This window comes from Peromyscus eremicus, chromosome 15 (genome assembly GCF_949786415.1).
Source record: "Peromyscus eremicus chromosome 15, PerEre_H2_v1, whole genome shotgun sequence".
Classification (NCBI taxonomy): domain Eukaryota; kingdom Metazoa; phylum Chordata; class Mammalia; order Rodentia; family Cricetidae; genus Peromyscus; species Peromyscus eremicus.
In genome coordinates this window covers 61,511,198-61,537,444 of record NC_081431.1, presented here as the reverse complement: position 1 = coordinate 61,537,444, position 26,247 = coordinate 61,511,198, and the positions used below count along the sequence as shown (strand labels likewise).

General features: G+C 51.2%; 1 protein-coding gene across 1 annotated transcript; it reads right to left on the bottom strand.

Annotated features, from left to right (window-relative positions):
• Positions 1 to 3,443: 3,443 nt before the first annotated feature.
• Rassf5 (Ras association domain family member 5) lies at positions 3,444 to 26,247 on the bottom strand. The gene is made up of 5 exons (XM_059280501.1): positions 25,949 to 26,247; positions 7,823 to 7,933; positions 6,595 to 6,892; positions 5,962 to 6,077; positions 3,444 to 4,479 (listed from the first exon to the last, which is right to left on the bottom strand). The coding sequence occupies exons 1-5, from the start codon at positions 26,066 to 26,068 to the stop codon at positions 4,327 to 4,329; spliced, it is 798 nt and encodes a 265-aa protein (XP_059136484.1). The 5' UTR covers positions 26,069 to 26,247; the 3' UTR covers positions 3,444 to 4,326.

The following is a 26,247-nucleotide window of genomic DNA, read 5'->3' as shown; positions in this document are numbered from 1 at the left end:
AAAAAAAAAAAAAAAGATCTCTGACCTCACTAGCCCTGGGGAGTTGGCCAGATTTTCAGCACCGGACATGCGTTCCTCTTGTTGAGCGGGCCTTAAGTCAAGCAGTTGGTTACACCAAATAAGAGTGCCACTATTGTACCCTTAGGGATATTTGCCATGCTGGTTGTTATGGTTCATAGGTGTCACAGCTGGGTAGGACTGTTGGCTGCTTCCCTTCCTTGGAAGCTGGAATAGCCCCCCAATCTGTCCAGTTTTACTTTCATGGTTTTTGGTTTCTGCAGTTACTCCAGATTATGTATTCACTTCTGAAGATTTGGAGCTGGGAACCACGGATGAGCGAGAGCACGTAATGTTTGTCTTTCTGGATGTGGGTTACTACTTACTGCGATCTTTTCTAGTTCCATCCATTTACCTGCAAAGTTCATGGTTTCACTTTTCTTTACAGCTGAATAGTATTCCACAGTGTATTAGAGTATGTCTATCTCGTTTTCCTTATCCATCCATCAGCTGAAGACATTTAGGCTGTTTCCATTTCCTAGCTGTTGTGAACGGAGCACCAGTGGACATGGCTGAGCACCTATCTGTGGAGTAGGATGTGGAGTCTTTTGGCCATTGCCAATGAGTGGTACAGCTGGACAATATGGTAGATTTATTTTGGGTTTTTTGAAGGTTCTCCACACTGATTTCCAGAGTGTGGCTGAACCAGTTTGCAATCCCATTGACAGTGATTGAGAATGCCCTCTTCCCCATGTTCTTTCCAGTATTTGTTGGCCAATTTGACTGGCAAAAAAAAAAAAATACAAATCCTGATTTGTATTTCCCTAAATGAACATATTTTGAAATATTTTTTAGCCATTTTTATTTTTTTGAGAAATCTCTATTTAGTTTCTTAGTCCATTTTTTTGAATAGGTTGTTTGCTCTTTTGACTTTTTAAGTTCTTTGTATTTTCTGGATTTTAATCCTCTGTCGGATGTATAGCTGGCAAAGATTCTTTCCATTCTGTGGGCTTCCTCTTCACTTGATTGATTTCCCGAACTGTTGGCTCTCATTTCTGGGCCAGTGTCGTCTTTCTTCAGGAAGCCCTTTTCCTACAGCTCCATCCTGTGGGATACTACCTGTTTCTTCCAGCAATTTCCGTCTGTCAGGTTTCACAGTTAGGTCGTTGGTCCATTTGGAGTTAGTTTTTGTGCAAGAGGATGGAGTCAGGTGGTAGGAGGTAAGTCTAGGTGGATGGGCCACATGTCTGTCCTGGCCAAAGCCTGGAGGTTGGAGTCTCTGTGGCAGGGGTGACCAGACTAGGCTGGTCCACTGGATGTGGGACTCAGGCTGGGTCTGGGGACTGGGCGTGGTACATGGAGTAAGGGACTAGGCAGACCCACCTGGCCGGACCCTGGCATAAGATGTGCGGGACCAGGCTGGCCACAGAGGTTAGATGTCAAAAATTTAAAGTTAATTCTTTAAAATTTTTGATTGTAAGCCAGGTGTGGTGGCAGACACCTTTAATCCCAGCACATAGGAGGCAGAGGCAGGTGAATCTGAGTTTGAGGGCAGCCAGGGCCTACATAGAGACCCCGTCTCACACACACAAAATCGTGTGTCCATGTGTGAGTACACATGCCATGGCACACATGGAGAGGTCAGAAGAAAACTTGCAAGAGTCGGTTCTCTTCTTTCACCATGTGGGTTTCAAGGTCAAACTTGGGAGACAGGCTTGGCGGGAACCACCCTAACCACTAAGCCACCTCGTCAGTCCTGTGATTGGCTGATTTTAAGGATGTCTGGTGGAGAGGGGCAGAGCCCTGCAGCCTGTAGGCCCCATGCAGTGGTGGTACATGAGCATCACTGGAAGTCGGCAGTGATCTCTAGGTAACTTACGTGGCCTTTTCCTGTGATCCAAAGATCCTTCTTTGCTGGAAATCAGAAGTGCCCAAATGAGGGCTGCTTGGTACCAGCTCAGCCCCTTTGCAGCTGGCGTCCCCAGTGACACGTTGACATCTTAGTCTTAAATAATTCCAGAACAGAGCTGGTACTTACCTTTGAAGCCAGAGAGCCCCTGCTCTGTTCTGACTCAACACATGCTTTGCTCTAAGCCCCCTTCCCTCCCCAGCACTAGGGAGACGGAAAAGAGGCAGTACCCTCCATGTGTGGACAGTTTTCTCAACAGCATCTGGATAGTAGCCTGTATTCCCAACTCACTGTAGAAGAGAACTTGGCTCCGCCAAGCAGTGTTCCTAGTGTTGCAGAGCCCTCCCCACAGCTCGGTTCCCCAAGATGAAGTCCAGTGAGGATGCTTCCATCACAAGTTGTTTTTGCAGTAAGCTTTTATTAATCATTAAAAAACATATATAAGAAAGACATTTAGAAAGAAAATCTTTTCCAAACGAACACCCACGGAGCAACACAACCATAGAAGGCACCACCAGCAGTTCCAGCCAGCTCTGGGGCTGCAGGAACGTGACCTCCCCAGAGTCCCAGCCTCAGTAGAGGCCCTGAGTCCAACTGTGCTTAAAGTCTGAATTTCACTATAATTTTCTGAATAAACACCTTTTCTTCATATATAGCTATATGCCTCTATGTGTATATACACATATATATATTTGTATATATATACATGACTTTTTTCTCTTCTCAAAAATAAAATAGCCATCCATGGAGGGAGGCTCTCAGCAGCATTCACAGTGTTTGCAGCAGGAGCCATGCCTTCTAATGCTGCAGACATGCAGGATGGAGGGAGTGACTTTCCACCTGCCCCGTCATACACAGGAGGGAGGGACGCCATAAAGCTGAGCAGGAGGTGGCGGACAGCCAGGGATGACGGGCATGCACAGCCTCACAGAGTTGCTAGCTCACGTTGCTTTGGCAGCTCTGGAGAAGACTGAATGACAAGGACTCAGCATTCCTCTGGGACAGGAGCGGTGTGGACTGGCCTGAGCTGGGGAGGGAAATTTTGAGGCTACACTTAGAAGCTTAGGCTTAAAACAACCCAAGGGGTGTGGAAGGGCAAGGCAACAAGAAAATGTCTCTTCTGGAGGCTAGATTGGAGCACCGGCCTGCTTTGAAAAGGACAAGATTTTCTCCCTCTGTATTGAGTGTCTTTGCCGTCCTGGCTAATTTGTTTTCAGTTTGAACTAGTCAGAGAGCTGGAGTCATAATCTGATGCTGTCAGTGTGGTTTAATAATATGACATCTTCGAAATCAGAGCCTGATCAGGAAGCTTGATGGCCAAGAGGTGTGTGATCATCACCCTGTACTTTGAGGAATCCCCTGTCCGTATCTCTACACCACCACTGTCCACTTCCTGCCAGGGTCAAGCCAGCAGGAGAGCTGTAAGCCAACATGTCCTGCTCCTCTCTCGGAAAACAAAAGGCACTGAGTCACCAGGGAGGTTTGCTGACTGCTGTGCTGTAGCAGCCCATGCTTTGCAACAGAAAGAACCCTCCCACTGTGTGTAATCAAGGCTGCTACTCCAGCTGGAGAGGATGGAGGCCGAGCTGGAGGCCAGAGGAGTAGACCCAGGAGTCCAGGCCCCCACTGCTTCCTAGTTGCAGGCAGGCTGTAGACAGCTTGGATGCGCTTCTCTGCAGGACTTCCTGGTGACTCAGCAGGAGACTAAAATTGTTAAGTGGCCGGTTTCCCTTTGGTAGAGACCCGTGAGGAGGACAACAACATTAAACTCGAAGTCTAACATAACAAACATCGTCGGACAAAGACATGCTGAAATACCACACAGATGGACGGATTTGCCTTTGGGTTTTCATGTGCACAGGCCGTGGCGTGACAGACAGGGCCTGGTCCGGGCTGTAGCCTCTGACATCTCAGGCTAACCCTGAGTGTCGAGTCCTAGTGAAGAGGAGGCACCTGGGGCAAGGAGGGCAGTCCTTTCATGAGCATTTCCTGCTTTCAAGGACATCGCCGAATGAATATCCCATATTTGACCCATAAATAAAGACACTGTGGTGGCAAGGAAGAGGAACTGAAGAACTAAATCCAGAGAAGGAACACAGGGTTCTAAAACCTTTCTTTGCTTTTTGCCGGCTGGTGTGATTGGTTGGAGTTTGGTGACCAGAGAGGCAACTATTTGGTTTGTGAAAGGCCAGCAGATCGAGCAGGAGAAACTGTTCGTTCCTTGAGTTCTGATCCAGACGGAACCTCTCCAGAGTCATGGCGCGGTGGGTTGGCAGGAATCGAACCCTGCACAGACACTTTGTGCCGCATCTGTTAACTGCTGGGCAGGCACAGGTGGACCCAGAGGTGTCTTGAAAATAAGTGTCTGTTGCAAAATAATAAAATAAACCGGCGGGCACTGAGGACAGGAAGGAGGCTGGTTACCCAGGCTTCCCTTGCGACTCTCGTAACGCCTCTTCCAGTTTCTGCCGGAATTGGTTGTACTTTTTCTGCACTTGGTGGATTTTGTCCTGCTCCTCTTTTTCCAGGATAGTTAGGAAGTTCTGGAGTTCAGGAATGGAAAAGGCGTCCCACTGTGAGGCAGTGAGGAGGAGGCGGAGAGAAGAAGGGGAAATGGTTAGAAGGTGACATGACCCAAGGGCCCTGCCGCTGTCTCCGGTTTACATCAGTGGAGCTGGCCCCACACCCTTTGAACACGCAGGTACCATGAATGGCATCTGTACTATACATGACGTCACATCAGCCACAAACGGTCAAATCCCGGCACTCATGGAGATCCTAGTCCACACGCCCTGTTTTTATGGGAAGGCAGCAGCAGCTGAGGGCTTCTCTTTGGTGCTGGCTGTGCTCTCCAGAGGCAGGAGGACACCTCACACTAGCTGTGGACGTCAGGCACCAAACCCCACCCACCTCCTCATGAGCCAGTGTACCACCACCTGTCAGTCGGCTGTAGCTGGCCAGGCTACCTCCACATGGAGAAGGATTAGACTCCAAGTTCCTGGAGCACAGGGGAGTATTTATGGAGTACCTGCTCTAATCCCCACACTCCTAGAGCACAAGGGAGTATTTATGGAGTACTTGCTCTAACCCCCACACTCCTGGAGCACAGTGGAGTATTTATGGAGTACCTGCTCTAACTCCCACACTCCTGGAGCACAGGGGAGTATTTATGGAGTACCTGCTCTAACCCCCACACTCCTGGAGCACAGGGGAGTATTTATGGAGTACCTGCATTAACCTCACACTCCATGGGGGAGAAGGTAAGAAAACCACAGCCATGGAGCCAGCAGCCGCACAGTGGGGACTAGAGCTGGACTCCGGCTCTCCCAACCCCAGGCCCATAGGCCCACAGAGCTCACAGGCTCTCAGTGGCTCACTTTTCCTAACAGACTCTGCTGCAGACTCAAGACCACACTAAGATGTCCTGGTTGAAATGAGATCCTCAGATCTCCTCTGACTCACCCCCTCCCCCCCCCAAAAAAAAATCCTGCTCATGCTCAACCTCCACCGAACAGTGTGATAAACACTTAGACCCTCCTCTTTCTGTACCATGAAGATCACATCCCAAGTACCCTGGGCCTGGCGGCTTACTGCCTGATTTTACCCCATTTTTGCCAGGAGACTGACACTGGTTAGTGCCCCTTGGAGAAAGGAAGTCCTCATTTTAGGAGAGAAAAATGGTTCAAAAACTGCCTATGCCCAGCAGAACCCAGTTGGAAATTGCTGTGCTCAGGCCAGCCTGGGGCAAAACCAGCCTGGGCCCAAATAGAGTTTCTCAGTGTGTGACTCCCCCTCCCACACCCCCATATACCCCCAGCCCCATTTCCATAAAGCAAGTGAAATGCTTTCTACAGACTTGGCCATGTGCAGGTTATAACTTGCTTCATTGTGATGGGTCCCATCGATTCTCCCGGGGTAAACACAGCCTGTGGCCCAGCACTCTCCACAGCTCTCTAGCCGGACCACTGCCCTCACCTACGCTGCGCTGTGAGGACAGCGGCCCCCTTCTTTCCCCACCGGGAGCGAGCTGGTCTTTACGAAGGGTCCAGACATACCTCTACCTCCCCGGTTTCGTTCTCCTTGAGCACAAAGCTGAGGACCTCGGTGTCAGGCCCAGCGAGCAGACGCAGGTAGAGAGGGCAGTCAGCAATGGAGAGTTTCTGGAAGAGCACTGGAAACAGAATGGAGGGTTGGGTGCCATCTCACAAGCTATGAGAAGGATAGGACAGGGTCCGGGCTTGGTGGGGTGGGCTGGAAATGCACAGGTTGGAGCAGATAACTGGGAATGGACATGTTCTTCTAATGGGCATGAACCTGACAGGACACCACCGGTAGCTCAGAAGCCTTCCATTCTTGCCTGGCATTCCCGAGGCCCTGCCTCCATTGACGTCATCTTCCAAAGGAAGCAGAACAATGGGTGGACTCCTCATTGTAAACGTTAGGAGCCCAGAGCGTGTCTTTGCAGTGAAGGCATGCATTGGACAGTGGTAGGCATGCGCTGCCTGATCAGGCTCTCTGCTAGTTTCCCTGCCCAGCTGCCACGCGTGGCTCTTCCACGAATCCTAACACCATGTAGATGGCCGTAGCCCTGTGGCCTGGAAGCCCACACTTCCCACCCGGGGCTCGCAGTGGGTTGCTGACCGTGTGGGCACTGGCAGACTGGGGGAAGGGTGGGAGCGCTCTCCTACCTTGTCCATCTTTGTGGATCCGCTTAAAGAGTGCAAACTTCTGCGGGTTGTCCACAACCATGAACTTCTTGAGCAGCCCCTGGATGACCTCGCTGACAGTGGTGGTGCTGCTGATGTGCAGCTGCTTGATGGCGTCGAGTGGCAGGTAGAAGGATGTCCGCTTGTCGGTGGTGGCTGCGGGGTTCACCTCCTTGATGGCATCGTAGATGGACTGCGGCCGGATCCCAGCAGGCACCGTCACGGGCCGTCGCAGTTTCAGATGCACTTTGATGAAGCCCGTGTAGGTACCGTCTTCACTCTGCGAGTGGGAGGCACGTCTGGGTGACTCCGCCTGCCGCTCGAGGCTGTGAACTACGGAAGCCCTGATGGGGGCCGTTCCAGCCAGCCTGTCTGAGTTCCTCCTGAGTCTGCTGGAGGTCAGACACTCCCCTCTTCTCCAGGGCCAGGAGGTCTGGAGTCCGGTTACCAGAGGAGATTGCTGGGGCTGCTGAGGCTTCCTTCACAGGAAGTTTAGGCTGGCTGCCCCAAACCCTCTCTACCAGACAGGTGCCAATTGCTCTTGTGGAGTCCTCACTCTAAAGGCAGAGTCTGCGGGCACCTCTCTACCTCAGAGCTAAGCAGGGGCGTCAAGGTCCTCAGAGGTCCCGCCCACCAAACTCCGGGGCCTCCGACTAAAATCTGTTTTCCGGGGCACCTGTGTGACTTGGAAGCCCCCAAGAGCCAGTTGCTGCCAGTCTCCAGCAGGGGGCAGGGTTCTTCTAGCATCACCCCTTAAAGACAGCCTCTCTGACCCTGTGCAAGGTCAGGGGTGCTCACCACTCACACTCCACTTCTCTTGCAGAATTCCCCTGGCCAAGGGCTTCCTGGGGACCAAGCCCCCAAGCCCTTGGACCCTGTCATTTAATCCCCTAAAGACCTCTTACATTGAAGTCAGGAGAGGTTAAGCTTTTCCCCGAGCGTGAATGGAACAGAGATTGTATCTGGAGTCTTATTCTAAAACCCATTCTATTTCTCGGGGTCCCCGAGGCCACAGAAAGCTGGGCCTGGACAAAGGAGAGTGAGCTGTAAGGGAGTCACTTCTGTGGGGAGAGGGGACAGAAGGGATGCTGGCTCAGGAGGGGCAGGCCCTGCTTACCAACTTCATGCCCAGGCAGAGAAGACAGCCAGGCAGAGAGGTGGGGCGCGAGGCAGAAGGGATGCTGGGTAGGGAGTGGCAGGCCCTGCTTACCAACTTCATGCCCAGGCAGTGCTTCTCCCGGCTGTTATAGCTGTCAATCTTCTGCTTGATCTCCTGTAGCGTGGGCGGGTGCTGTGTCTCCTCCACTGCCTTACAGACATTCTGGAGCGGAGAGAGAAGTGGGGTGTCACGGGGGCTCTCAGGATACGAAGGGCAGTAAGCTTACCTCGCAAAGGCCTCTCTGGCTAAGAAATCAGTGCCAGCATAAGAACAGTAAGGGGCCAGCCACACGGATCGCTCTCAGCCTCAGCTTCACTGCCTTTGAAATGGGAATACTGCCTACCCCCAGACTGGCTGGGAAACCAACGCCAGTGTGCGCCGCACGAGCACTGGCTATGAACTCGGTGAGTGGGTAGAACGTCATGTGATCATGTTTGCTATGGGAAAGGTGCTCGTAGATGAAAGGTATGAAGACATGGTCTGTCTCAACGAAATAATGATAATGCTGCAGAGAAGTATGAATGCATGTTAGAAGCTTGTAACTCTCAGAATCAGGAAGCAAGGGCACCTGCCCTCCAGTTCAGAGCTCATGTCAGGGGCCAATAAGCTTTGCTCATAACAGGTGAAGGTATGTTTGTTAAATGAATGAACTGGTAGGGACAGGGGGGCTGTAGTCCCCTCTATTAGGGACAGTCAGCATTTACTGAGTACCTCTGTACACTTAAGTACTCAGCCATCTTTGCATCTCACAGACCCAAACTGTGTGATGACTCACTACCCCCATTTTTTAGGTGGGAACATCAAGACCAAGGCATTTACCAACTGGCCTGACACCCTCACCATGTGCAGAACAGACCAGCAACCCCACACCTGTCCTGCTATGTCCTCTCTGCATCACCATGCTGCATTTATTCTCCTCATATAGTCCCATTTTCCCCTTCCCAACTCCAGGAAGACAGAGGAATGCAGTTTGAGTGGAGTCCACAGCCCTCGCAGTGCGGTACACGGTGGATTCTGAGAGATACACCGTCTTTTTCAATCAGTTCTCTGGGTTTCTCTTGTAGTCACTGTCACTTCCCAGTTTTGTCTTCATGCTGCCCTGAGTGGCTTAGGTTATGGGAGCTGGTGGGTGAAAATTCTCCCAGAATTATCCCGATCTTAGAAATCCAGCAGACTTAGGGCCAGTTTGGTCACCTCTGGTACCCAGAGGGAGATGGCTTTGACATCATCTGATACCTGCTCTTGGGTTTGGTTGGGGGAATTTTACAACGGGTCCCACATCACACTGCCACTGCCACCACCAGAGATCGCCCCTGACCTTCCCCTTCAACACACCCGTTTTCGGGGTTTCATCACATGGACAGCGTGTCAATGCATCCTCCCACACTCTGATCCCAGAGAGCACAGGGAACTGCAGACTCCACGGGTGCCGGGGGAAGTGGGCACTGCTGAGCCCATGGCTCCACCTTCCCAGCGCTCCACAGAAGCGAAGCAACATCCTCTTTCATTAAGGCACTTTCCATAGTCTGCTCCCTATGCACTCTTCACCCTGGCTCCTGATGGCAACATCACCGTGCTGGGTGTTTCACATGCCTTCTCTGACATACTACCTGTGTTCTTTCTATTGTCACACACACACACACACACACACACACACACACACGCCCCCTGTGCCTGTGCCCCACTGCTAGTGAGTGGCCAAGTGTGAATGAGAATGAAGTCCACCTAAGCCTGGAGTTCTCAGCTGACCATGTGGTCACCCTGGGGCAGCCTTTCTGCTGCAGGGATCAGCTCCCTGATCCACCACGCCAGTAATGGTCACTGCATTTGAACACTGCAGGCCTGGGATGAACAGCTGGGAAATCAAGACCCCACTTGTGGGACGCTCATCTAAGCTGGCCTGATCAGTGCGTCCAGCTCTAGGGGTCCCAGTGGGTCTTGTATCCTCTGCGAAGCTGGCAAGGAGGGACTTCTAACACCTGGAGTGGGAGGGTGCTGGCAGATGTTGGGGCCTACCAGGATGCCCTCTTAGATCACTGAATTGGACCTTGCTGGCACCTCTCCTGATTGCTTGATGTGAATAAGCCACGTGAGCCTCACAGGCTGTCTTCATTTATTGTTGACTCGTTCATCCGGGGACTTCCAAACTGGAGTCTCTCACTTGTCCTCACTTCTGGGACTCTCCATTCCCAGTCTCCATACGCTGGGCATGTACCTACAGACCAGATGTACCTGGCTGTGGCCCTCTCATTTCCAGCCCAAAAGAGCAGCTGTATGGCTGCTGTTTTATACTTCATTCTGCCCATCTCTAAGGCAGGCAGACTGTCATCCCTAGCACATTCTCATATTCATCTATAAAAAAAAAAAGAGTGAAGTGATATAAAACTCCAGAAGCCCCTTGGAAGGTCTCAGTTTTCAGCCAACCTCCAGCCACTTCCTTGTTGAAAAAGCAGCTATGTTGTGGCTGCCGAAGGCCTGTTTCCACGCCTACTTTGGACCACAGTGAGTCACAGCTGCCTTGGCCTTAGGTTTCTTCTTCCTGTTCTACTTTTATTCATTACATCAACCCCTCTATTCTCTTCCCTTCCCACAAGCCTGGGAAATGATGCAAGTACGTACCCTGAGTACCTTCCAGACAGAGGCAGAAGACAGCATCCCTGACCTCAGCATTGGCCTTCGAGTGTGTAGGTGAGCTCCCTCTACCTAGGAGTGCCAGCAGCCTGTGTGTGGCCAATGCTGTGAACCTTCCCATAGAATGTCAGCACCAAATGTCAGCACCCAGTTCATGCTGGCTGCTGCCCACACTGAACCTGCCAGGCAAGACCTAACCTACAGATGGAATGAATCATTTCAAGTAGGCCAACCAGTGAGCCCTGTCCAAGAGCTCAAAATCCACCACCAGCCTGGGAAACACCAGAGATTCTAGACTCTGGGTTCTTAAGCGTCTGAGCACATTGGAGTCATCTGGGGATTTTCTAGAAATATAGTTTCCTGAACTTTCTCCCCAGAGAGTGCTAATTTTATTGGTCTGGGATGTAGCCCAGGAACAAGGATTTTTAGAAATCTCTCAGGTGATTTCAACATGTTTCAGGGTTTAGAAACTGTGAGAGACCCTCCCAAGAATTCCATCCTGCTACAAAGCTAATATTTTGGGACCAAAAGATAAATGCTGCCCCCACGCTTTACTTAAAAGGCAGTATCCACTGTGTGAACAAGTCAACAACTCAGTAATTTTTTCCAAGGATGAGGCAGACTCTGATTTCTGTTCACCTTACAGATTCTCAAGCCCTCAAAGTGAAAGAATTGTCTCTCTGATGACCGGCACAAAGTCAGAAGGCAGGAAGATGGCACTTGTGTCTTGGGGTGCTGGAATATCCACACAGGATGGGGAGCTCTTATGTATTAGTAAATCTAGGTATTAGCCTGTCAGGTGTCTCTCAGCGTTTGTCCATCTCAGGATGTCTGACATGGAATGAATCACTCTGGCTGAACCCGGCCAGCATTGGCTGAGCTGTTTTAGTATGCCTAGCTCGTCCAGGGTACTGCTGAAAAGCTGCTCTGTCTCCTGTCCTAAGCCATGCCAAAGGCTGTAACCACTCTAAACTCTTGAAGTTATGGCAGAGGCTGTGTGCTAGTGAGGAGCACAGCTGCCCCTCCCCAGCATGATTCTCTAACATCTCTGTTAAAATACCCTTAGCCGGGCGGTGGTGGCACACACGTTTAATCCCAGCACTTGGGAGGCAGAGCCAGGCGGATCTCTGTGAGTTCAAGGCCAGCCTGGTCTACAGAGCGAGATCCAGGATAGGCACCAAAACTACACAGAGAAACTCTGTTTCAAAAAAACAAAACAAAACAAACCCTGAATGGGCCGGGAGTGATGGCATGTACCTGCTGCAATCCCAGCACTCAGAAGGCAGAGGCAGGATCAGGGCAAATTCAAGGCCAGCCTGGTCTATGTAATGAGCTGTCAAGACTGTATCTCAAAACCAAATAAAGCAAAACACGTTCAACAACCCCAGCACAGAGCAGATTTACCCTAAGTCAAATTGGGCTGTGTTTTATCTCTAAGGCAGCACCACCACTCTGGCCGGTTCTGCATTGTAATCAATGACAAACAGGGAGTCCTCGGTTTGTTACTCTACTCTAAGGAGGACAGCTCCCTGTGGGGACTGTCGCCTCTAATCCCCAGCTGGGTCCTGGACAGACCAAGAAATCTCCAGTGAAGTTGCCAGAGTGACAGGTAGGCAGAGGAAGAGTGTGTCCGCTCTCAGACTTGAACCACACGCACCTCGGGTCTGCTCAGCATTTCACTCCCCTCTTTTCAAATGTGTCCGCATGTTCTCCTGGCCCATGCCTTGCATCATCCGGCTCCTGTCTTCCTACCTGCAGTCTCTTTCCCTGGCCAGGCTTCCCTAACCACTGCTGCCTGAGTGATGATGGTGGTGATCATGCTCCTTCATCACCACCGCCACGTACTGCCATGTATACGCCCACTCCCCTCCACAGCAAGTACATGAAGAAAGTTACCATCACCGCACCTACCTACAGTTGGAGAAAGTGAGCCACAGCCAGACTACGGCTAAGCTTCTCGACAGCCATGCCTTCTAGAGTTTATCTACTTCCTGCTTCCACTCACCTCCAGTGCTGGTTCCCTGTCTCTCCTGGATGGAAGCTCCTTCCCGACCAGGGCTATATGACTTCATTCCTTCAGTGCCCATCAGCACTGGGCACGAAGAAGATAAGGAACCCTTGCTCAAGAGCTTTCGCTGGTCCCTCCCTGGCTGCAAGGGGCAAGGGTCTCTGCTTCTCTAAGGAGCTGTGGTGGGTCTGGGACTTAAATGTAGTCTGCATTCTGTGAGTGAAGTCATCATGCCCGTCTTGTCCATCATGGAATCCCAGAGCCTTGGCCCTGCTCAGCACATAGTAGGGCTCGGTAAGCACCTGGGGGATGGACAGTGTGTATTTGGCTTTGGACTCCCACTCCCAATTTTGTAACCTTGAGAGAATCGGAGAACCTCCAAATCTTGGTTTCTTCTATAAATTTGGGATCAAAACAAACCCTTTATCACTCAGGATTGACATAAAAGTCAAATTAAGGGAGTCAGTGGGTTCAAAGGTGTTTTAGAAATTACCAAACCCAACCAGGGGCGCTATATTGTCATTTTCACTCCAGGAAAAACAAGCCTTTTCATCTAAACCAACTTCATTTCTCACTGTCCTTGACCACTTATCCTAGCTTAGCCATACATCCTTCGAGTTCATTCATTCCTTTCTCAACACAGGCAGCGGGCAGACATTTTCTATGGAGGTTCAGGTAGCACACACTGGGCTTCGGAGGCCACGGTCTGTTGCATCTATTCGCCTCCACCCTTGTAACACAGAGGCAGCCACAGAATGAGGGCAGCTGTGGCCCAAGAAAACTTGCTTTGTGCAATGTACCTATGAGCAGGGAAGCTCGCTTTGTGCAATGTGCCCATGAGTGGTAGTTTGCTCCACAGTGATGCTTGCGCAATTTCCCTCCCTAGAATACACACACCTCCCTCCCCTTGGTTCCATGTCCTCCGTATGGTGCCCAGGGTGGTCTCTCATCCTCTGGACCCTGAATGTATCGTATGTGGGACATTTCAATTCTCCAGTGAAGGAAAGCATATGCCCTTCTATCCAGTCTCTCTCTAAGTCATGCTTCCTGTGTGTTTTTTTTTTTCTTCCTGCTGATGTAATAAAGCAGCCTGACAAAAGCAACTTGAGGAAGAAAGGGTTGTTCTGGCTTGCAGTTCCAGGCCATAGTCAGTCGCAATGGGGGAGTCACGCGGCAGGGGCTTGAGGGACCGTGTGTGTATTGCATCCATAGTCAGGACAGAACCATGAATGGCACTCACACACCAGTGCTCAGTTTGCTTCTCTATCATCATCATCATCATCATCATCATCATCATCATCATCATCATCACCATCATTCTTAAGACAGGGTAGCCCTGGCCTGGCTGGCCTGGAACTCACTATGAGGCCAGGCTCACAGAAATCCACCTGCTTCAGCCTCCTGGGTCTAGGATTGAAGGTGTACCCCTCCAGAGAGACCAGAATCCTTTAATCGGGGAGTGGTGCCACCCAGCGATGGGCCTTCCCATCCCAATTACGGTTATCAAGATCCCCCACCCCCACCCCGGTATGCCCAGAAGCTCATCTTCCAGGAGATTCTGACTTCTGTCAAGTTAACACCGTCCTACTGTTTCCTGTCAATCTCCTCACACCACCAGTTGTGGCCTGCTCTAACTCCACTCTCACTTAATGGAAACTCTATAGGCAAAGGCTTGGCCATTTCCCCGGAGCTCTCCTCCCTTCCTGACAGGAGGCAGAGGAGGCTGACGCACGGATGAGAGTGGGTGGTGAGGCACACGGGCTCAGGGCCTCACTCTCCAACACCAGTCCAGAGTCTCCAAGCCTCAGATGCCTCGTGCAGCAAAGCTGGAGGTTACCGTATGTCACAGATCGCTGCAGCTGCTGGCAGATGTTAAATCCGCACTGCAAGGACCCACGGAGGAACGTTCAGAGCCTGTGTGGCTTCATTCAGCCTTTGCTTAGGAGCACACTGATTGTGTTGTTTACAGGATATCTCACATCCATTAACCCAGTATTCCCTGGATGAGACAGACTTTATGCTGGATGCTTAAGTTTCGCTGGTACCCACTGCTGGGCTCAGCTAACAAGTAGTTGACCTCCAAGGAGGTAGCAGAGAAAAACACCTGCTGATGAGGTGTCAGGGAGGCTAAAGCAGCTGGAGAAGAGTCCCAGCATAGAGTCCACTAGCCATGGATCCCACGCAGCCAGGCCTGAGAGCACCTCACTCTGCCCTGCATCCTAAGGGTTCACTGCCAAGAGCATGTGGGCTGCCTGGGGCTTCAGACTTGGGCTGGCCTACCTCTTGGTAGCTTGCTGATAAGAAGGAATACAATACCACCAAATGACCTGTGACCTACGACAGGCCACTTCCCCTCTCAGTCCTAGTTTCCTCATCTGCCAAATCATGAAGTGAACCAGAGAAACGAAGGCCCACCACAGGGCTAGGTTGTATACAAGATAGGGAGGGCTTTCATCACTGCTTCCTCCTCTCTTTCAGAGAACTGGGTGTGGGGCTGAAGGCCTGCAGGACAGCTGGGTCCCTCTGAATTGCGTCAGTAACCGTGGTCCAGAGGAGCAAGAGCCACGCCTCCCCTCCGCGGCTCTGCTCGGTCTTGCTACCTGCTTTCTCTTTGTATCAGCCAGACCTCGCCTCAGCCAAGCTCAAAGAGCTCTTCATTTCCTCTCCCTCGTCAGCAACAACTGTCGGACCCCTGCGTGGAGAGCTCTAAGCCCCAGCCAGGGAGAGAGCTGCAGGCACCAACCAAACAAAGGGCCATGCAGAGGCCCTCCAGGCCCAGCCCGAGTTTCTGTTGCACTTGCCCTAAATGGGAACCTGGGGTTGGGGAAGGGCAGACACCCATCTGTCCAGGCCATGTTTAAAATGCCCTGATCAATATACAAGCACAGGACAGGTCCCTTTGTGACAGCCTCCACCAAATACAAAGAGGACTCTTCAGTGAGATGCATGTTCTAGAATGGTTCCTCTGTCCTATCCATGGCAGTATAAGGGTTCATTCCTGTCCATTTGTTACCTGACCATGGCTCCCAAAATAAAAGGACTAGAAATTCCTAGACTGTGCTCTCCAATGGGTCACAAGCAGCAGAGTGGGCAGGGGCTCCATCACAGAGCCATGCCTGAGCAGAGACGTGTGGGACCCAAGTGGCTCCAGAGTGGGCAGTGGAGACACAGGATACAGGAAGTGGGTGAGAAACTGGAAAGAGAATGAAGTCTCCAGAGACAGATGGCAGCAGTCAGCTGGCAGGGACCAATGGACAGGAACCGACAGACAGGAACCGACCGACAGGAACCTACCGACAGGAACCTACCGACAGGAACCAACTGACATACCTCTGGGTTGAAGACTAGCAAAGGTACTCTGGGAGATGAAACAGACTGGTGTGACCCCTATCTCTGGGAGCCCACATATCATACAAAGAAGGAAGGCAGAAATACAAGCACTATGACACAAAAGGGCTCAGAGCAATTGGACATCAGTGACTGGCTTTCAGGAAGCCCTAATGAGCAGCAATGTGACAAGAGTCATCTTGGTGAAGATCCCAGAGGACCAGCATGTCCCCCACCACTCCCGTCTCTCTTTTGAATCTGCAGGAGCAACCCACCTGACTTGTTCAGGACCAGAGGACAGTAGCTCTATACAGAAGGCCTGGGGAGCCCCAGCTCCAGGCACTGCTCTGGGGGCTTCACGGCATTATTGACCCCTCAAATAACTTGAGTGCTACACCCAGAGTACCTGTGCTTTGCCTCTGGATCACACCGTCCATATTAGGCCACAGATTGGCCTTTGCTTTCAATTCTGCAAATATCAGAAAGTCAATTTCATGGAGGCTTATGAATTGTAGTTTGTACACACAATTTGTTGTGTAGCATAATGGAGAAGGCATGCCTCGAAATGCCTCACTTGTTGTAAGTACAGTGAAAACTGGCAACCCTCAGCTGGTCTGTGGCCACAGAACCAGCTACAGCAGTGATTAGTCTGGCAAGACAAAAGAAAGCTGGGTCAGTGGGGGCTGACCCAGTCTGAGAGTTCTCTTTCCGTTAACCTGGACCCCTGACAGGCTACATCATGGTTTTCCAAAGTCCTAAGTACTTTTGTGACTGACAGGTCTTATCTTCCATAAAAAATCTGTTGAAAGCTCTAATTGGTGATCTCATCAGCATAACAGCTATGTTAACACCCTGTGTTTAAGCAGCCTGGGCTGGGGAGATGGTCTGGTCAGGAAAGTGCCTGCTGTGAAGACATGAGACCTGAGTTCAGATCCCCAGCACCCAGGGCAAGGCCGGGCTCAGTGGCACCTATATAACTGTAGCACTTGCAGAGACAGGTGACCCTTGGAGCTCTCACTGGCCAGCCAGAAACCAAGACAGACACCCGCCATCGACCTGACCTCCACACGCACACACTTGCATGTGTACTTACATGTACACACACCCACATTAATCCATTCGTTCATGTTGCTCGTTGCAAAATAAATAATAAGAATCCATGGCCAGTGACTGATAAAGGGTTGGTATACAGATATATAAAGACCTCCAGCAACTCAACAAAAATGTGAACAATCTGGTCGAAAATGGAAAGAGCTCGAGCAGGCATTTCTTCAAGAAAATATAAATGTTCAATAAGCACATGAAGTATGCCTAGTATCACAAAGTGTTGGGGGAAACATCAAAATCACAACCAAACTCCACTTTATTCGCATTGACTGTTTCTGAGGTACACATTGTTGGATGTGGACTCCGTCCAGGAGTAAACGGCCATCCTAATTGGCTCCCTGCTGCTGTGATAAAACACTGACCAAACCAACTTGGGGAGGAAGGAGTTTATTTTGGCTTACAGGTTACGATCCATCATCAGGGGGACCAAGGCAGGCACCCAAGGCAGGAGCTGAAGCAGAAACCACAGAGGAGCACTGCTCACTGGCGTGCTTCTAGACTAGTGTTTGGCTGCCTTTCCTTTCTTGCTTTCTTGAGACAGGGTTTCTCTGTGTAGCTTTGCCCCTTTCCTGGAACTCACTCTGTAGACCAGGTGGGCCTTGAACTCACGGAGATCCTCCTGCCTCTGCCTCCCGGGTGCTGGGATTAAAGGCGTGTGCCACCACCGCCGCCCAGCTTGGCTGCCTTTCTTATACAGCCCAGACCCGCCTGCCTAGAGATGGCACTGCCCACAGTGGACAACACCAACGAGCAATCAAGAAAATACCCCAAGTCTTGTATCTAGGCCAATCTGATGGAGGCAATTCTCAACTGAGGTGTGCCAGGTTAACAAGCAAGATCAGCCACCTCAACGGTGAATGTAAATTAGTGAAGGGACTGTGGAGACAGTATAGTGATTTGTCAAAAGACTGACCTAGAATCACCTAGGGCTTAGCAAACGAAAGCAGGCTGAACAACACAGGAAGAAGGCACCTGAGGGTCCACTGGCAGGAGAGTAGATGTGTAAAATGTGGTCCAGACCTACAGTGCAATACTTTTTAGCCTTGAAAAGGAGGAAAATTCTGGCAATGCTGTCCCGTGGGTAAACCTTGAAAACACTATGCTCAGTGGGATAAGCTGGACCCGAGAAGACACACCCTGGTAGAGTCCACTCATCCTCAGTTCCTAGAGTAATTAAACAGGTACGGAGTTTCAGTTTGGGTAAAGGATTGGGGCCAGGGACCCAGCAGTAAGGCATCTGCTTATCATGCACAGGGCCCCAGGTTTAGCCTGCTAAAGTTCCAGAAATGGATGTGGTGATAGTTGAATATCATGGCATGCTCCAGAACCGTATGTACATTTAGGAGTCGTTGATGGTAAATTTTATGTGTATTTCACTATAGCGCCACTGATACAGTGCCTGCCTGGTATGCGCAGGCCCTGGGTTCGCTCCCCAGTGCTGCAAAATCAATCAATAATGGAAAGTAAAAGACGATTCAAAGAGCGTGGAGATCTGGAGGCCTTTATGTGGGTTTACATTGTTTGCATAAAGTTGTGAATTTCTCTTCCATTCCATACTTCAAACATGTTAGGGGTCAATCTAGTTCCTAAGCAAGCTGGGCCCCATCCTGAACCCTCCAGATTCAGCCTCCTTTCCTATGACCAGGCTCCTGCTCGGGTTGTGGCTCCCAACTGGACATAGATCAGATGTTCCAAGGTGGTAAAGAAGCACAGGACAGAGGCAAAGGGACTTCAGTGGCGAGCCAATTCCAACCCAGCGTGCTCACGCTTGCTAGGAGAGGGGCATCTCGGGCCTTGTACAGCCGCTGGGACACACTGACGCTCTGCTGCCTGCTGGTGGGTGTACAGTCCTCCCTGAGTCCCCTCACCCGGAGCCTGAGTCTTTCTCCAGCATGTGGGCCGAGGGCTGTCAGGTTCGGTCCCTCAGCTTCCATAAGGGTAGACTGAGCCATGAGGAGAGGAAACAGAGACCCCAGATAAAGGCAGGTCTGGGGTTTCCACACAGGAAGCTCCCAGGGCCACATCGTCTACAGATCGGGGTTACCTGACAAGTTGAGAGGAGAAGGAAGCCTCCCAGGCTGGGCTTGTTAAGTTTCTTATGTTCTGGAGAGCTCAATCCAGAGCACAGCCTGACGGTAAGAAACAAGGGCTCAGAATCTTTCTTCCTAAACTGTGTGCGGAGGTAGATGTTAGATGTTCCATAAATGGAAACTGGTAAAACCCAGCTCAGTCAATACAAGCAGTCTAATCTTACAAAGAAAGAGGATCCGGAGGGGGGCGCTGGCACACAGAGCAAGGGGTGGCCTGGCCCCAGTTCTGAGAGTGGGCAGGATGGCTTAGGCCAGGTGGTTCTGGAAGAAAGAACCCATGCCAGCATTCAGGTCCTCTTCCCGATCTCACTTTAGCAGGAATCCTTACAACTTAAACAATTAGGGGCTCACAATCTAGGTTCCCTCTCAGACCGAGGAGGGAAGAAGGGTCTAATTCCCACAGAAATAGAGGTGAGGCTTTCGCAGAAGCAAACTAAAGGCTGACTTACACCACAGGTGCACATGCTGGGAAGGACCAGATGAAGGCCCTGAGCCTGAGTGACTTGGCTGCTGCCTCAGTCAGTGGCCAGGGCTGGGATGAGCAGGACTCTGCTGACAGTTCTGGCCACCATCCTGTCAGCCCAGGTGCTAGGAAAGATCTCAAAGGCTGTCACAAGGTTCCCATGGCCGGGAGATAAGCACAGCACGCTGTGATGAGATTAAAGGGGAGCCTGTGAGGGGAGCCCAGGGAGCCTGTGAGGGGGGCCCAGGGTGCCTGTGAGGGGGGCCCAGGGAGCCTGTGAGGGGGGCCCAGGGAGCCTGTGAGGGGGGCCCAGGGAGCCTGTGAGGGGGGCCCAGGGAGCCTGTGAGTGGGACCCAGGGTGCCTGTGAGCGGGGCCCAGGGAGCCTGTGAGGGGGGCCCAGGGAGCCTGTGAGGGGGGCCCAGGGAGCCTGTGAGGGGAACCCAGGGTGCCTGTGAGCGGGGCCCAGGGAGCCTGTGAGGGGGGCCCAGGGAGCCTGTGAGTGGGACCCAGGGTGCCTGTGAGCGGTACCCAGGGAGCCTGTGAGGGGGGCCCAGGGAGCCTGTGAGGGGAACCCAGGGTGCCTGTGAGCGGGGCCCAGGGAGCCTGTGAGGGGGGCCCAGGGAGCCTGTGAGGGGGGCCCAGGGAGCCTGTGAGGGGGGCCCAGGGAGCCTGTGAGCGGTACCCAGGGAGCCTGTGAGCGGGGCCCAGGGAGCCTGTGAGGGGGGCCCAGGGTGCCTGTGAGGGGGGCCCAGGGAGCCTGTGAGGGGGGCCCAGGGAGCCTGTGAGGGGGGCCCAGGGAGCCTGTGAGCGGGGGCCCAGGGAGCCTGTGAGCGGGGGCCCAGGGTGCCTGACTCTGCTGTTCTATCTGCTGATCTGGTTGACTGGGCATAAATTATTTTACCAGTAAGGTAAAAATGACTTACAATTAGTTTCCAGCCTAGGAACTTCTAGGGAATCTGTGGTAGGTACTCAGATTGCATTCCTCCCGGAGAAATCCCTGAAATGGTATGTATTTCCTGAATAGGTGCCTCCTAGACTTCAGAGTTATCTGAAAGTCACCTGAGGAGAATATTAATGCAGTTCTAGGGTCCTACCTGCAAAGATTCAGAGGCCAAGTATCTATTTCCAAAAACTGGCTCAAAGAGTAATCCTCATGCAGGTGGCACCCCCCCACCCCCCTCCTCAACCACTTCAGAGGCCCAGAGAAGTGTTAAATATGGAGATTAAAGTCATCTGTCCTCACCAGGGCTCCCAGGCAGAAGGGGGTCAGAGGTCACACTTTTTACTGAGAAAGCGTGAACAGAGGTTCCAAGGTTCAGAGAGGAAGGCAGGAGGAGCATGGGAGAAACAGCTAAGGCTTTCACACACACTCCCTGTCCCAGTTTTCCTCGTGGTTAGGTGTGGCCTGGTGACAGTTCCAGCCGATGTCAAATGGGTATAAAAAACAAATTATTTGGGCTGGGCGGTGGCAGCACACGCCTTTAATCCCAGCACTTGGGAGGCAGAGGCAGGTAGATCTGTGAGTTTGAGGTCAGCCTGATCTACCAAGTGACTTCCAGGATAGCCAGGGCTACACAGGGAAACCCTGTTTCAAACAAAAACAAAGAACAAACCACACAAAAACAAAAAAAGCAAAACAAAACAAGAAATAGGAAAAAATTATATTTTAAAATATATATACACAATATATTTAAGTCTATATGTATACACATAAATATACAGTGAAGTTATGTCACTTGGGTCATAATGCTCTCTGCAAGAGCCGTAGACTCTCTAACAAAACCCCACTGCCAGGCACGGGACATCTCGCTTTGAGTTGTTGGTGAAGGAAGTTGAAGAGACTCCCAAAATGATATAGAGCATTGCTGTTGCCTTGGTGAAAATGATATAGAGCATTGCTATTGCCTTGGTCGCCTCCCAGAACTTGGAGGTAACACCCTCTTGCTGAATCAGTGTCATCTATAAACGGCATTCTAGAATGTACCCTTATACCACAGATAAGTGTAGCTTTCTCCTCTCATTAAAGATGACTCTTTTTGCAGCAGATGGAGAGCACTACAAACATCACAGTCAGTGAAAATGCAGGGAACAGTAGGCTGTGGGGTGCCCAGCCACAGTTGATACATCTACAACCCCTAGACCTAAGGATCCAGGGGCATGGGGAAGATTAGATGGAAAGATTGTGAGAACCAGAAGTCCAAGGCCTCTGCTGGGAGAGTGTGCCAATGTATACGAACACATGAAATATATATTGCACTCATGAAATCTCAAAATATGATCTGCCTAAACAAGACCTGTACAATGATAACACCAACTGATATGCCAAATGGATGGGGGACATCTTAGAAGGCCCCACTCCTACATGAAGGCAATTAATGGCTGTTGAGAGAAAGAAAAATTGTCTTCTCCAGGGACCAGTGCCCCATAGGCTACCCATTCCCAAGTGGTCAGTCCTAAACAAATGCACATATGAACAGTAAATGGACCCAGCGGGATATATATATATGTGTGTGTGTGTGTGTGTGTGTGTGTGTGTGTGTGTGTGTGTGTGTGTATGTTTGTAGATGGCAACAAAGAAGAGGTCATTAGCCTGAGAGAAAATGGGGATCACGGGAAGGGATGGAGTGGGGACAGGGAGGGATGAAAATTATGTAAATATTGTACTCACTTATGAAATTATTTTTTTTATTTTTATTTTTTGTTTTTTTTGAGACAGGGTTTCTCTGTGTAGTTTTGGTGCCTGTCTAGATCTCGCTCTGTAGACCAGGCTGGCCTCGAACTCACAAAGACCCACCTGGCTCTGCCTCCCGAGTGCTGGGATTAAAGGCGTGTGCCACCACTGCCCAGCATGAAATTATTTTTTAAAAAATAATTTTACAAATTATTTTTATGAGCCCTGGCTCATAAAAGCCTCCCGAGCTCCCAGTCTCCTGACTGCTACTAGTTTAATTCTCTGTAATTGGAAATAAACTTATTTATACTCAGGGACTGAAAACTAGGGGTAGTTTGTCCCGAGAGCTAATCCATCCTGACTGCAGACGATGAAAGAAGATATGGGAACTGAACGCAACGGCTCACAGGTAGTGCACATCTGCCTTCGTAACGGTCCAGCCCAGAGTCCTGACTTATTTGTATTGCTCCAGGTTTGGAGCAAGCTTGTTTTTAGTGTTTTCTCAAATGGGAAGGTGGTCAGGGGCAGAAACTGTGCCTGAGGCCCGGGTGTGCTGCTGAGCTCATCTCGGGAGCTGCCTGCTGTTCCCGGGGCACCATGGGTCCCGGTGCAGGCAAAGAGCAATGGAAGAAACAAGGGATGGAACCAGGAGGTGTAGAGGACCCTGTAGCCTGCTTCTGGTGTTTGCCTTAATATAAAGAAGCCAAGGGTTTCAAGGCAGTCCACAGGAAGCCAAGTGTTGGGGGTGCTGGGGAGCAGTGTGCTCAGATATAATCCTAATCATAAAGAGAGTCAGCCCCTGCTCGCCACATCCACAGAGAAAACACACCAGGAGTGTTTTTCAGCTAGTAAAGTCTTTCCATTTTAGGATAAACCCCGAAAGTTAAGTGTTAAACAATCAATAGATTTCAGTGACCTGCCACTGTACACAGAGTTAAGGTCCCCTGGACTAGGGTGCCTTGGAGGGATGGCAAAGCCTTATCCAGTCTGTGGCGGTTTAGGTCTTTCCAGAGAATACAAAGCCTGTCTGTCCTGTCACCCACCAAGCAGGAAGAGGACCAGATAGAGATGTAGGGCCTGGTGAAGTCCTCTGGCCTTTCTCACCTCATTCTCTCCCGCTGGCATTGTTCAAGGAGAGGCTTTGTGTCTCCTCAGAACACCCACCATGATGCCCTGCTGGGGTCCCAGAGTCCTGAGGCTCTGGGTCTGTTGAACATGCAGACATTCCACCATTTTAGCTAGGGTAACTGTGTAAAACACTACGGACTACCTGAGCTCCTGGGCTGGCTTTCCTTCAAACCCTCAGAAGGCCCATTTTGACACACAAGACCCAGAACACACAAACTGTGCTCAGTCAAGAGGGAGGTATCCAGAGAGTACCCGTCAGCATTCTGAAACCAACTAGTGTGACTCAAAAGGTCCCTAGCCTGATTCAAATATAACACATTGCCCCAGGCAGCCACCATGTCCGCAGAGGAAAGAGCAGGTGGGCCCAGGCCCTACTGTCTCCAGCCCTCCTCTGTAGAAAGGGGAGACGCTCCCTCACATCTCCCACTTCCACCACAGGGGCTGGAGAGAGGCCCCATGTGACTGCTTTGAGATTAGCCAGGGACAGCTCCGAGGGGACAGCACCCAGGAGCAGAGGGACTTTTCCTGTGGTTCGGTTCCACCAAGCACACCAAGCAGCTGACATGGGTTGTTCTGACAAGGCTATTTATAGAAGAGCCTTGGCCTTCCCCAGGGGACCTAAGTCTCTGAGTGACAAGGAAACACACACACACTCCTTCCCTTGGAGACAAGGGAAAAAAAATTCTCTCAGGAGCTAAAATGCTATTTCTCTTTGAGCAGGAGAGAAAGATTTGCTTAGGGGTCACAATGGGGTTAAGATGCGGCAGTTCACCCTGAAACTCTTTCCAGAGTGACTCTTAAGAGAGAAAGTAGAGCCGGGAAATTTACTAAAGGAGAAAACAGAATAAAATACTACTGACGAAAAATCATAAATGTTTGGAGCGCGCATCCTCAGCTGTGAGCTGGTTCTACACACCTCTGCAGAGCCGGGGGGCCACGTTAGAGCCGAGTCACCCAGCTCCGCGCCTCCCCTGAGTGAGCTGGGTGCCAAAGGCTAGACAGACAGACTACAGCTGAGAAAAGTTCTCCGCCTCTGACCACAGTCCTGAATGTTCAAGGCTGAGCTGGGTCAGGACACCTCCCTTCCTTCCCCGGAGTAGTTTACCCCTTATTGTCTTGTCTGGCATCATGTTTTCCAGAAAGTGAGTTTCTTAGAGGGGATACCTGTCCTGATTGTGAGTACAGACACTGGCACAATGGTAAAAAAACATGCAAGGGACCCAAGATGTAATGGACTCAAGAAACCAAGTAAAGGACAGCGAGCGTCTTCTGGAGCAATGCTGGGAAGGGGTGGGAGGAATGGAGAGATGCCTGAGCTTGGAGCAAGCCATCTCCACAGGGAGAGGTGGGAATGGAGAGAGAAAACCATTCCCCCCTTCCTAGCCCCATCCCAGCCATTTTCTAGTAATGGTATTTCCATTTCTCCCTAAGAATACCAGAAACAATCACCTTTTTCAATGACCGAGTAAAGGCGTTCTTACACCCCAGTTATGCAAAACCCCCACCCCCTGGGACCAGCCTGGTAGTGAGACGCAAGGCAGAAGCTCCACTTGGTTTAAAAACAGGAACCATTTCCTTCCCAGGCAGCAACATAACTTGCTAAAGCAATAAAACATCAGTTGCCTATCAGAATGACCTAGAAAGCTCTTCACATTTCCCAGGCCCTGACAGTATTTTCTACATCTCCCAGGTCTGCTTGTAGTTACCACTGTGAACCACTGCTCCAGGCTGGGGGAGGGGCTCACAATGGAGCAAGAACCCCAAGAGAGGGTGGGACACTTCCCCTCTGCAGTGATGTTTTTCTCTGCCGGAGGCCTACCTAGCCACAGAAGGAACTACTGTCCCCCACCTCCAAATCAAGTACTTGGCTCCATGGATCTGTTTTAGTTGCTTCCTTCGACATAAGCAAGTCGTCTTTAGGTTCTGGGGGGGTCATCTCAATCAGGGAAAGCTCGGCACAGTTGCCCGAGTCAGAACTCGGCCAAGGCAGGGCCTGCCGGCAAGGTGAACTATTATTCACAAAGGAGGCACCAAGTCAGGCTTTACGGAAGTTCTGCGGTAACTCCATTTGGTGAAGGACCATTGGGTTAATGATGAGCTTGCCCTTGCCGTACACCTGTGAAACTTAACCATTCACATCTGTCTACAAACCGGCCCTTCGAGGTAGCCTCTCGAAGGTCCTGGAACTGGTTGCTTATGGCAGCTGGTGTGGCTCTGGGGCACCCAGGAGAGGACTGCTGGAGGACCAGCCATGCTGGGTATCCACGGGCCAGCATGTTTAAGAAACACACAGCCCCTTTAGATGACATTACCCAAGCCTACTCAGGAGCTAAAAATGGTCCTATGACGGCAGCCCAGGCAAGAGGTCTGTTTCTGAAAGCCCTCTGGACTTCTGCAAAGTTGCTAGACTAGGTTTGAAAATGGTGTCTAGCCACACACAACACGGAAGTCTCAACTTGTATTTATCTGCTGAGGGCCTGGGTTCCATCTCTTTCCCATCTACAAGCTGTCAACTCAAATTCGGAGGGGGACGAGACAGAGAAGGTGCTCAGTTACCCATTCAGGCACTGGTGAACAGGCAGCCACCCATGAACCAGCGAGCTCCCCACGTCCTAGAGAGCAGCCCCCCCCCCCCAAGCCACTCTACCAGCACATGGCTCTGCCGCCTGGGGGAGGGAGGATGCCAGTTTCCCCGAGTAGACCACGGAGCTTATTTCCTCCCCTGAAGGCGCTTGGAGTCATCGGGTTTACCTTGGAAGGGTGTTTGCTCTGTACATTCCTGAAAAAGGTGGTCTTAGCAGTGAAGAAGCAGTCTTCCAGTTCCTCGTCCAGGCTGCAGTACCCACTGCTCCTGCTGCTGTCCACGGTCATTGGGCCCCGCCCGTGTCTGAGAGCTCATCGGACTGCTGGGCTGGGGCTGTAGGAGGGGCTCTTGAGGTTCTGTGCTCAGGTGCTGCTGCTGGTTGGTGCTGGTAGGCCACGGTTACCAGGCAGGGCGGGCCTGCGCTTGCTTCCTTCGCTGGGGCTCCAGGCGCCCGCACAACCCGGGG

Excerpts from the sequence above, each read along its gene's own strand:
- Rassf5 (XM_059280501.1), bottom strand. The coding sequence starts at position 26,068 with ATGACCGTGGACAGCAGCAGGAGCAGTGGGTACTGCAGCCTGGACGAG. Across the intron at positions 7,934-25,948 it reads AGAGCAAACACCCTTCCAAG|AATGTCTGTAAGGCAGTGGA; the intron begins GTAAACCCGATG and ends TCTCCGCTCCAG. Across the intron at positions 4,480-5,961 it reads ACGAAACCGGGGAGGTAGAG|TGGGACGCCTTTTCCATTCC; the intron begins GTATGTCTGGAC and ends ACTGCCTCACAG.